The sequence below is a fragment of the Gobio gobio genome (genome assembly GCF_949357685.1).
Source record: "Gobio gobio genome assembly, chromosome: 11".
Classification (NCBI taxonomy): Eukaryota; Metazoa; Chordata; class Actinopteri; order Cypriniformes; family Gobionidae; genus Gobio; species Gobio gobio.
The window spans coordinates 42,595,042-42,608,533 of record NC_137104.1 but is presented as its reverse complement, the minus strand read 5'-3'; the positions used below and the strand labels follow the sequence as shown (position 1 = coordinate 42,608,533).

General features: G+C 37.4%; 1 protein-coding gene across 3 annotated transcripts in view; it reads right to left on the bottom strand.

Moving 5' to 3' along the window:
• oxr1b (oxidation resistance 1b) overlaps positions 1 to 13,492 on the bottom strand; it is an 86,514-nt gene that overhangs the window by 28,778 nt on the left and 44,244 nt on the right. For all 3 annotated transcript variants that reach the window (XM_079828441.1, XM_079828443.1, XM_079828442.1), the window contains exons 4-6: positions 9,087 to 9,172; positions 4,411 to 4,518; positions 3,830 to 3,946 (exon numbers count right to left, since the gene is read on the bottom strand). In XM_079828441.1, coding sequence (XP_079684567.1) covers positions 3,830 to 3,946; positions 4,411 to 4,518; positions 9,087 to 9,172 — 311 coding nt within the window. The remainder of the gene's footprint in view (positions 1 to 3,829; positions 3,947 to 4,410; positions 4,519 to 9,086; positions 9,173 to 13,492) is intronic.

Genomic DNA, 13,492 nt, shown 5'->3' with positions numbered 1-13,492 from the left:
CGCTTCATAAAATTAAGATTGAACCACGTGTCGTCACATGGACTATTTTAACAATGTCTTTACTGCCTTTCTGGGCCTTGAAAGTGTTTATTAAATTGCTGTCTATGGAGGGGTCAGAGAGCTATCGGATTTAATGAAAAATATCTTCATTTGTGTTCCGAAGATGAACAAAGGTCTTGCGGGTTTGGACCGACATGAGGGTGAGGAATTAATGACAGAATTTTCATTTTTGGGTGAACTATCCCTTTAACTAATATTAAAAAATGAAACCTTATTGTAAAGTGTTACCATATATATTATATATATATATATATATAGTGAGGAAAATAAGTATTTGAACACCCTGCTATTTTGCAAGTTCTCCCACTTGGAAATCATGTCAAATCAAATCAAACTATTTATTTGTATGATACAGCTGCAAATAAGTATTTTAACACCTGTCTATCAGCTAGAATTCTGACCCTCAAAGACCTGTTAGTCTGCCTTTAAAATGTCCACCTCCACTCCATTTATTATCCTAAATTAGATGCACCTGTTTGAGGTCGTTAGCTGCATAAAGACACCTGTCCACCCCATACAATCAGTAAGAATCCAACTACTAACATGGCCAAGACCAAAGAGCTGTCCAAAGACACTAGAGACAAAATTGTACACCTCCACAAGGCTGGAAAGGGCTACAGGGAAATTGCCAAGCAGCTTGGTGAAAAAAGGTCCACTGTTGGAACAATCATTAGAAAATGGAAGAAGCTAAACATGACTGTCAATCTCCCTCAGACTGGGGCTCCATGCAAGATCTCACCTTGTGGGGTCTCAATGATCCCAAGAAAGGTGATAAATGAGCCCAGAACTACACAGGAGGAGCTGGTCAATGACCTGAAAAGAGCTGGGACCACCGTTTCCAAGGTTACTGTTGGTAATACACTAAGACGTCATGGTTTGAAATCATGCATGGCATGGAAGGTTCCCCTGCTTAAACCAGCACATGTCCAGGCCTGTCTTAAGTTTGCCAATGATCATTTGGATGATCCAGAGGAGTCATAGGAGAAAGTCATGTGGTCAGAACTTTTTGGTCATAATTCCACTAAACGTGTTTGGAGGAAGAAGAATGATGAGTACCATCCCAAGAACACCATCCCTACTGTGAAGCATGGGGGTGGTAGCATCATGCTTTGGGGGTGTTTTTCTGCACATGGGACAGGGCGACTGCACTGTATTAAGGAGAGGACGACCGGGGCCATGTATTGCGAGATTTTGGGGAACAACCTCCTTCGCTCAGTTAGAGCATTGAAGATGGGTCGAGGCTGGGTCTTCCAACATGACAATGACCCAAAGCACACAGATAAGCAAGGAGTGGCTCTGTAAGAAGCATATCAAGGTTCTGGCATGGCCTAGCCAGTCTCCAGACCTAAACCCAATAGAGAATCTTTGGAGGGAGCTCAAACTCTGTGTTTCTCAGCGACAGGCCAGAAACCTGACTGATCTAGAGAAGATCTGTGTGGAGGAGTGGGCCAAAATCCCTCCTGCAGTGTGTGCAAACCTGGTGAAAAACTACAGGAAATGTTTGACCTCTGTACCAAATATTAACATTGATTTTCTCAGGTGTTCAAATACTTATTTGCAGCTGTATCATACAAATAAATAGTTTAAAAAATCATACATTGTGATTTCTGGATTTTTTTTTTAGATTATGTCTCTCACAGTGGACATGCACCTACGATGAAAAGTTCAGACCCCTCCATGATTTCTAAGTGGGATAACTTGCAAAATAGCAGGGTGTTCAAATACTTATTTTCCTCACTGTATGTATATACACAGTAGGGAGAACAAGTATTTGAAACACTGCCAATTAGGCAGGTTTTCCTACTTACAAAGCATGTAGAGGTGTGTAATTTTTATCATAGGTACACTTCAACTGTGAGAGACGGAACTAAAATCCAGAAAATCACATTGTATGATTTTTAAATAATTAATTTGCATTTTATTGTATGACATAAGTATTTGATCACCTACCAACCAGTAAGAATTCCGGCTCTCACAGACCTGTTAGTTTTTCTTTAAGAAGCCCTCCTGTTCTCCACTCATTACCTGTATTAACTGCACCTGTTTGAACTTGTTACCTGTATAAAAGACACCTGTCCACACACACACTCAATCAAACAGTCTCCAACCTCTCCACAATGGCCAAGACCAGAGAGCTGTGTAAGGACATCAGGGATAAAATTGTAGACCTGCACAAGGCTGGGATGAGCTACAGGACAATAGGCAAGCAGCTTGGTGAGAAGGCAACAACTGTTGGCGCAATTATTCGAAAATGGAAGAAGTTCAAGATGACGTCAATCTCCCTCGGTCTGGGGCACCATGCAATATCTCACCTCGTGGGGCATCAATGATCATAAGGAAGGTGAAGGATCAGCCCAGAACTACTCGGCAGGAACTGGTCAATGACCTGAAGAGAGCTGGGACCACAGTCTCAAAGAAAACCATTAGTAACACAACATTGGTTGTGGCTGGGTCTTCCAGCATGACAACGACCCGAAACACACAGCCAGGGCAACTAAGGAGTGGCTCCGTAAGAAGCATCTCAAGGTCCTGGAGTGGCCTAGCCAGTCTCCAGACCTGAACTGAACCCAATAGAAAATCTTTGGAGGGAGCAGAAAGTCCGTATTGCCCAGCGACAGCCCCGAAACCTGAAGGATCTGGAGAAGGTCTGTATGGAGGAGTGGGCCAAAATCCCTGCTGCAGTGTGTGCAAACCTGGTCAAGAACTAAAGGAAACATATGATCTCTGTAATTGCAAACAAAGGTTTCTGTACCAAATATTAAGTTCTGATTTTCTGATGTATCAAATCCTTATGTCATGCAATAAAATGCAAATGAATTACTTAAAAATCATACAATGATATTTTCTGGATTTTTGTTTTAGATTCCGTCACAGTTGAGGAGTACCTATGATAAAAATTACAGACTTGTACATGCTTTGTAAGTGGGCAAACCTGCAAAATCGGCAGTGTATCAAATACTTGTTCTCCCCATTGTGTGTGTGTGTGTATATATATATATATATATATATATATATATATATATATATATATATATATATATATATATATATATATATATATATATATATATATATATATATATATATATATATATATAAAACACGTATAAAGCAGGTGTTTAAAATGTCATCAAGTATGTAAAGGAGTTTTTCCACTGATTTGGAGCTCTTGTTCAATTTAATTGGACAGGCTTAGCTCAGCAACTACAAATTAAAAAGCTACAAATTAAAAAGTTGGAAGTAAATGGAAAATAATTGAATCTATGTAAAAATGCAAGCTATGCAAAGTGATAGTCCATGGTACTTCCATTTCACTTTATATGGTCTATTTCACTCTACACGCTCTATTGCATAAATAGACATGGATTGCATTAGTGTGAAATCATGATCCAAGCAGTTTCACTTAATAACTTGCTGGCTTTTGAGCTGAATAAGTCTTCATATTATACTGAATGGCCCTTAATGAAACCCAACTTATTACATGGATTATTGAGTTTCCCCATCCCTGTTCCAAATCATGACAAAATATGCTTATACATCTTTTTGGAAAGATACATAAAACAATGCATGCTCGAGGGTTAAAAAAGCATGTGCGGTGAACAATATAAAAAGGAATTCTTCTTGCTTGAGTAGTAAGTTGTGATCAGACCTTGGCAAGCAAAACCATTTAATCATATACAGGCGAAATTTAAAACAATGATAAAGGACTAGTCTTCACGCTATGCTATTCCTTTGAAAGCTGTGGATGAAGATTGAGGTGGGCACTTACTGTGGTGGCCTTCTCCAGATCAGCCTCTGAAGAGGTGGGGGAGAGGGGGCTGATGGGACTGAGGGAGGGAGAGCTGTCTGCACTGGAGATGTACTCCGGGTCAGGGACGTACAGCACCTAAAGAGCAATTTAGATTTATATCATCTCGAATGCAAACAGCAATAGTATTTAGCCAGGTAAAATGAAAAGGGCTAATGAAATCAGTGAATGAAAACAAGCAGATGGCTAGCTTGATCTCTAGACAGCCATTTTGATTCATGCAGAGAGCATGAATTACCATTCAGAATTCAGCAATTAAGCTGTTTACTTAACAAATAGAACGTATATTCTTCCACAGTTTAAATGGTTTTTAAATGGCTCTAGTTCTTACCCTGAGGATCACAATATCTATGCTCATTAATGTGAAACTGTGGAGGCACCAAGATGAATTTGCTACTTAAGAAGGCATTTGAAATTTTCGAGGTGGCACATTTTTCACCTTACTTTTACTACACTAGATACTGGGAAAAGCAATTGACTGGAAGAGAGTTCAGCTGGACACAGAGACCATCTGCTCTGAAAATTACTCCACCATACAGTACCTTGCCAGGGACCACGGCGCGAGAAAACAGTTTGTTGAGCTGGACGAGCTCGTTGGGAGTCGTGTCAAACTTCAACGCAATGCTGTTGAGTGTGTCCCGGGACTCCACCTAGAGTTGAGGCACACAAAAACAAAAGTTAGATATCATTTTATTAGCTAAAAAAGTGCTAAAATGAAGACATCAGCCTCCAAGTAACACGGCTGACTAAGCATTTGAATGTTGGAACAGCAAATCAAGGCCCCTGTGAAAACCAACCGATGCATTTTATGAGATGTCAACCTGTAACATAATGCACCATCTAAAATTACTGTTCCCTTTGTCTCCTATCCTTCTGGGAAAAAAGTGCAATATCAAAAAGGAAAACATAGCATCGTTTTATTTTCGTAATTGCTACATTCATCCAGCGTCATATGTAGAACACAAAAATCGAACTATAAAAGTCCAAATGATTAAGCAGTTACCAAACAGTTTCAATGTTATTTTGTCCCTTTAAACCCTAATATTTTACATAACTAAACAGCTTTTGGATAAGCTCTAACTCACCAGGTGTTAAATCAATATCTTTCAAACTTGTTTAGAAGCACATGGTTTGATTGTCAGCTAACCTTCTCTCAAGATACAATATTTGTCCTTCAATGCCATGGGGAGATGATTGTATGCTTTGAAAATAGCATTCAAGAGTTTCTAAATGTCAGGTTAAACACACAAAGAGCGCACAGAGGGACGTATTGAGCCCGCTTTGTGATGACCACTGAGTCTGAAAAGCTTTGATAAATATCTCGCCCAATAAAAGCAAAAGCATCTTTATGCCACAAAAGACATTTGAGAAATGATTTGATGAAACATTATAGAAACATAACATCTATAGGAATTACACATCATAAAAAAGCATTCAGTGAATTCGGTCATTATCTCAGGCCGCAAATTATAATTAAGCTCATTCAGATTGCATGATGCATGAGTGTGTTTACTGCGATGGCGACAGTGAGGAATTCATCCTCTGGTGGTTTGTCGCAGTTGCAAGATGTGACATTTGTATGTTTTGATAAATCCCCAGGTGGCAGGATCTCAGATCACCAGATCACTCAGTCACCTGATCCAAATCATTGATTCTCATTGGGTATCGCTTACAGTCCAACAGCCGGACATAAATAATTGAGGGCCATCCCTCCGTCTGCATTCAATTTATCCCTTAGAGGCCCTTCACTGAGTCTCACACACATTTGCATATATACATATAGTCAAACCAAAATTTTCTCACACCTTCAACATTTTCTCACATTATCACAGTTTATTCTCTGTAGTTTAGAAAATGGTAAGTATGAATATGATAAGAACTCAGAGTTTAACTGTCAGAACAAATTAATCTTGATAATGTCAGATAACTTTGATAGAAAGGTATGTAATGGATTACAATCAACCAATCAGCAGTTAAATTTAAATACACAATTAGATAATACCAATTTAGGTCAACCAATTACCAAGCAATGCTTAATTTTGTTCAGTCTGTGGTGTAAAAGGTCGCATTAGCAATTCAAGAAAAAACACTGAAGCAAAACATGGTCAGGTCAAAGTGTCTGAATACTTTTGGTCCCAAATTGTGATACATTTTACTGGTAGTCCACTGTATGAAGAATTTTGGGGTATAATATGTCACAGTTTACTTTATTTTGCTATCCTCACTTACATAAATCAACTATAGTGTCCTGCACCCACTAGTAAAAAATTACATCTGGTGTCTGAACCATTTTTGGTTTGACAGTATATATATATATATATATATATATATATATATATATATATATATATATATATATATATATATATATATATATATATATATATATATATATATATATATATATATATATATATATATATATATATATATATATATATATATATATATATATATATATATATATAAAAATATATATATGAGTGTAACAATATATCGTGTCACAATATAATCACAAAAATGCAATGTGCGTGTGTGTGGACAGGTATATGTGGTTTATGAGGACACAAATGTGTATAATGACATTGGTATTACACAGTAAACACTTCTTGTATCCTCGTAAACCAAATGCCAAAAGTTTTGTGTGATGGATAGGTTTAGGGGTAGTGTAGGGGAATGGAATTTACGGTTTGTACAGTATAGAAAACATTACGCCTATGGAGTACATTTTCAAGTGTGTGTGTGTGTGTGTGTGTGTGTGTATAATGTGACACTGAAGAGAAGAGTAATGGTGCTGTAGCTTTCCCCATTTAAAATATATTAAAATTAGAAAATAGTTCTTTTAAATTGTAAAAATATTTCACAATATTACAGTTTTTCCATCAAATAAATGCAGCCTTGGTGAGAATAAGAGACTTCTTTCACAAACAGAAAAAACAAACAAACAAGTGACTGGTAGTGTACACACACACACACACACACACACACACACACACACACACACACACACACACACACACACACACACACACACACACACACACACACACACACACACACACACACATGAACATGTGAAAGATGAAAACAATAAAGTTTCATATAGATTGGATGTAATAAATTGTTCATTTCAAAAGATATCTTAAAGTTTTTCATCAAATCTTCTATCCACGTGCAAACCCCACTTCCAATATCTGCTATGGAATGAAAACTCATATGAGGTACATCTCAGCACAACCTTAGGAATGAAGTACAGTCACTGTGTAGCTCTAAGAGCATTGATTGATTAAGCTCATCAATCTCTGTGGTCACAGGGCCACAAATCACTATGATTGGATAGTGTGGATATTAGGGTGTGAAATTACAGAGGGAAAGTGTACGGTTTCACAACACTGACAATAAGAAAGAGAAAGGTGGGGGCTTGGTTACAAAAAAGCAACGGTTCCAGATACAAATAAATAAATAAATTAATTAATTAATACATTTTGGAAATTCTTTGTAATGCCTTAATAGCAGTTTCATGCCATCTTTTTCAGTGACCAGGGAATATAGAAAAGGCATAAATTGACATCCCAACCCCAAGTGGCATTTGGCATAGAACTTGTACTGCTCCATTTGTGCTAAATACACGAATGAGACATCATTTTGATGAGAGGAGAGCTATTACTTTCTCAAGTGATCAGACCATTTTCTCCCTGATGAATGATACAATTAACAAAACAATCCCATAGACTGGACCCAAGCTTGGGAGAAATTCATAGGAGATTTTTGGGGCACTCTTTTGACCTGCACCAGTAAATATTCACCTAGCAACCACTCTGACTGCCTTAGCAACTGCATAGAAACACCTTAGGCATCATAGCAGCTAATTTTGCAAGGGTAACACTCAATTGTTTTCTCTCTAGAAAATGCAAAAATCTGTTTTTTTTATACTGATATCATATTGTATATTATAAAATTTATACTACTCACATGAAAGCTCGAATTTAACATGCTTTACATCACAACCTTTTAACGTGCAGTAAAACAGTCCTGATCAGGGTTATTATCGTTAACTAAAACTATTAAAAAAAATGTTTATTGAAATAAAGCTTGACCATTTTTTTTAATATTAGCTGAAAAAAGTACAAATTAAATGAAAATGAGAAATATTGCCTTGACAACTGAAATTTTAACAGTTTAAGTTAAACAATAAAATGACTAACTGGGAAAAAAACTTAAAAAAAAACAACAACCTAAAACTGAAATTAAAATATTAATATAAAAGTAAAATAAAAAAACCTAAATAGTAATGTTAAAAAAGAACACAAAAATTATTAAATATTAAAATGACAGAAGCATCTAACAAAATAACTTAAAAAAATTAACTAAAATGAAAACTAAAAATATAAAAATAAAAGCTAATACAAAATATTAATAAAACTATAACAAATAATAAATAATAGAAATAAATAATACTAAAATAACACTGGACATTATATTTTATTTCAATATGAGTTTAATCAGATCAATGCTATAACTGATATAAAATAAACTACATTTATAAAATATATTTTAAAAAAGGCGCATAAACATATAAAAACATAACTGTAAAATAAATAAAATAAAATCCCTGTTCTGTATTTCTAAATAAAGCTCTATTCCGTGCACTTAAAGGTTTGGCTAAAAGGTAGCAGGCTGACAGAAGCACCAGTGAGCTGCCACCTCGTCTCCCAGCATCCCCGGCAATGCCACTGTTACCATGGAGAAAGTCACCACCTGATTTGAGGTCATCTCAAGAGCATATAAAAAAACTCTCTCTCTCGCTCTCCCCCTCTCGCTTTCTCAAACCCTTTAAAATGATAAAGGCAGGATAAAGGCATGTTTCTGAACAGACATTGCTCACACAATGTCCCTAATATAGTCAATTTATTATGTGCGGTACATATTTTCCTTTTCACAACACCTTGCTTCACTGTTGCAAAAAGACAGCAGGTAAACTACTGTACAATGAGAAACAGCAATTAAAGTCATTCCTGCAGCACATACTAACAACACTGCAGTAGGAATGAATCATACCTGATGTGCACGCTCACATTTCCATCCCAAACATAATTACATACATGCGGCTGTGTGTACACACATTCATCCTTAGTCAAGCGCACAAACACACACACATACACCGGTGCATTATGTAAACAGAGCCACCTGGATCAGACAGACAACACCTACTACTCACCACATACTCCATGGTGCCTTTGGGCCTCTGGAAGGATATCCTCCGAACATCTTTCCTCTCCAGCGCACTCTTTTTCTGCCCGGTGTCTGAAAGTAAACGAGGGAGAGCACGGGTTACGCTAGTCATGGTCCTCCTCTCTCTTCTCATCTCCTCTGCACTCCACACGGTCTGTTTTCCCCCCACCCCTTGCGTTTGTTCGTCCGTTAGCACCAGCCGCGGAGCGACAGAGAGAGAGAGAGGAAGCTTGCAGCCCCGTCGGCTTGTTAGTCCGCCTGTCCGTACACAGGGGAGTGGCTCTCGGCTATCACTGTGAGCTTGGATACACCTCTCCGGCCCGGTCTACTGGGACATATGACTCGGCCTGTGGGTCTAAGTTTCTTAGTGACAAGAAAATGCCATTAAACAGAGGAGATGTTTTGTGAATGGGTTATAAATGTCATTTTTATGAGTATACTTATGTGGGGATCAATGTACCATGCCGGCTGATACCATATGTGAACATACTTTATAGCACTGCAGATTTGATTTTGATATTTGGGCCTGCCTAATAAAATAAACTACACTTGCATTTGGGTGATTTATGTTTGGATGATTAAAATCTGCACTTAAAGACATTAAAAAGAAATTATAGACCATCTTTATTTTTTTTTCTTCTTCTCTACACTATATAAAAAAAAAAAATCAACTTAAAAATTTAAGTTAAGTTGCTGCCTTAATTTTGTAAGTATAATCAAATTAGCTGTACAAGTCATTATTTTGAGGAATTAAAGTGATGGGAAAAAATGTGTTTCATGACTTATTGATCTTAGTTTATCGTTCTGATTTTAAAAATCACAATGTCGTGGTTCCTCACTGTTTTTCTGTATAATATACAAAACCAAACGTAAAAGAAAGTAATAAAATAAAACATGCCTATACCTTGTAAAAACATGAATTAGGTTCTAAACTATGAAACCAATCAAACTGTAATTTTGTTAAATTATGCATAAACGTATTTGTCTATTTTGCAAAAAATACAAGATAATGGAGACTTGACACATTACATAAACTAGTCGATGAGTGTGAAAAGTGTGTCTTAAAAGTTTATTGTCTAAAAAGCCTACATGGCCAAAATTGGCCATAGTTGAAGAAATGCTAATACATCTAGAACAAAACAAAGCTCATTAAATACATAATAAACATTGTAGCTTTTATTTCTGCAAACCTAGAATGCCATTTGTAAAACTGAAAAAATCCCATTTACCCATCTCTGTTGATTTATTATTGATGATTAAAATATTTTATTGCATCTACACCAATTCCACAAAATACCACAGATTTAGCCAGAAAATGTGAACAAAGTCATTAGTGATAAAACTGAGTTTATTTGAACTAATTTCAAACAAAACTCAGTATTATTTATGAATCGCAAATTCTGTCATATAAAAACATTTATTTTCTTGCTCGCACAGGCTAAATTTATATGATCAAAAATACAGTAAAATGGTAATATTGTCAAATATTATTCCAATTTAAAGTAACTGTTTTCTTTTTGAATATATTATAAAATGTAATTTATTCCTTTAAAGGTAAAGCTGGATTTTCAGCATCTTTACTCTAGTCCTCAGGTGTCACATGATCCTTCAGAAATCATTCTAATATGATGATTTGCTGCTCAATACACATTTCTTATTATTATCAATGTTGAAACAGTTGTGCTGGTTAATATTTTTGAGGAAAAAACTAAATGTCTTACTGACCCCAAACTTTTGAACAGCAGTGCAATACCAAAACCTGAATTTACAGTTGACACAAGCAGCCCGCAAACATTGGTCTGAAAGACAACTGACAGCAAATCGGTCAAGACAATTCCCCTTGCTATCTGCTCAGGACAACAAATTACTGCTCCAAGCCTCCTATTATCTTGGCACCTTCGGGCATGACGGGTTATATTTAGAAGCAGGTTCCCACCAGTGGCGGAAATGGCTCCCTGACTGATACCCACAAGCAGATGCCCTCACAGACGCTCGCCGACGGGGGTGAGAATAGAAGGTGTCCACTTTGGCACAGGCTTCCTGTAGAGTTTAGTTTCAATCCACCTCAGACAAACTAATCAGGCTCGCCTGGAAAAGTACAGGCTGGTGGGATACAGCAGGGGCTGAGCAGAATTGAGCATTCCTGATCGCCTTTATCTGGGAGCTGAACTTTCAATTCATACTAACCTTGAGTGTTTTACATTTTCTAAAGAAAATACGCAAGCTGCAAATAACAGGTTCTTCAAAAGGAAATCTATCACTAGTAATTATATATTCACAGTGTAAAGCCCCCTTTACACCAGGTGTTTTAATCTGTCTCTTTTGTCCACTTTCAACCGCTTCTGTCCTGATTTCTTTGAGGGGAGAGTCTATGTGTTGGTAAATGTATGGAATTTTTCAGATCTTTCGATCTAATGGACAAATTAAGCTCATGCAATTTACAATTTGCAAGACCACACCGAAAGCGGTGAGTGAGTGTGTGTTAGAAATCAGGAATTGTGAGAGAGAAAATTGAGCTGGCTATGTTTTTCGTCTTCAAACCTTGGGTCTTCAACTGACAAAATTTAAATCTTGTCTGGCTAGTGCGCTCTCCATAATGTTTACGCAGGATAATAGGCGGAGAGTAGAGTCTTTTGTGGCTGTTCAAACACATTCGACGCCATGAGCGTTTACACTACAAAAGCAATCCGGTCAAATGTGTTTTCGACCACTTCTGGAAGTGTTCGGAAGTGGACAAGCTCAAAACATTTTAGACCCCCTTTACATCTGTATTTAGCGTCGTCCACTTGTGACCAAAATGCATCTTAATACCAGGTGTAAACAGGGCCTAAGATAGAACTTCTCTTAGCTAGGGTGAGTGTGCATAACAAACTCATTCTCATTAAAAGACAACTCAAGGGATGATATACCTTCCGACTGGCCGGCCTCAGCTGATTCTTCATTATTCAAAAATTAAAGGAAGCTGGAATGCCAATTAAAGCCATTCTTACTCGGTGTAAGCCTGATGTAAAGACATCTTACCAGGACTATTTGAAAAGCCAGCTACAAACTTCAACCCAAATGAGGCCCCAGGGACTCCTCTGTCAAAGTACCTGAAATAGAGGCTGGGAGGTGCTGAGGATACAGCATGCGCATTAAACACGACTTATGCAGCCCAATTTATTCTATGGTGTCCCTTTTGTCCCATAAATGTCCCATCATAATGAAACTGCAAGGGCCAGCAGTTTAAGCCAAGCTTTAAAGGGACCAGATAAAGAAAAAGAAGAAAAGGATTTTACTTGCTCAGTTCAGTGCACCATTTAGTCACAAAACTGCCTTACAAGAACTTCCAGACGAATACTAAGCTGTAAAAACAAACAGGCCATTCCCAAACAATCATGGTTATGGTGTCAGAACCATAAGCATATTATATGATCGCCTATAATACACATGAATGTCCATTCAGTATTCATCAATTTGACCCTCCTTAAGCCTCGGTTATACTCCAATCCAGATGTGTACAGGGACAGCTGCGGACACCACGGACGCGTGTATACTACTGAAAGTAGCCTCTCGGTGGACAACGTATTCCACACATGCGCAGTAAATTGGCGTGTACACTTCCACACTTCCAATTTTACTCCACAAATTATTGCACATCTGGCTGTCTTTAAATTGTTTTAACGACAGATTGTAGAGGTGCGGGTACATTTACATTTATGCATTTGGCAGACGCTTTTATCCAAAGCGACTTACATTTCATTCAAGGTACACATATTACATCTTGTCAATTCTTGCTTTCCCTGGGAATCGAACCCATGACCTTGGCGTTGCTAGCGCCATGCTCTACTGTTTGAGCTACAGGAAAGTGGTAGCGACGGACTTCTTCACACAGCCTCACTTCAAATTCAAAGTCCATGTTGTTTTCCAGCGCATACGCTGTTGGTGCTTTTGTAGGCTATTGACCGTGCATATTTGTCCACAAAAAATGGGAGGTACGCGGATGTCAGCATTGAGCCTCCGCGTATAGCCTCCGATGGCGATTTTTACGTCACACGGACCCTCGCGGATGCGGAAAGTATAACACTAGCTTAAAAGGGGACATACATTTCCTTGAGCTTTTGACTTATAAGAGGTCATCATACTATAAGAATATTCTGTAAGTTTCACAACTAGGGATGCTCATATTGACCGTTTAACCGTTAACCGATAGTAAGAAATTTGACTGATTAATACTATCAGTTAAACGGTTGAAACGTTTTTTTTGTTTTTTTTTGCTGCATGGTCACCACATTTTTATAAGAAACAATATGGAGTCTATAAATATATCGGTGAGAACAATCGTTTAAACAGCATAAAGCCTACACCAGGACTGTATTTGATTGCACATCACATTTTTCACAACGTTGATTT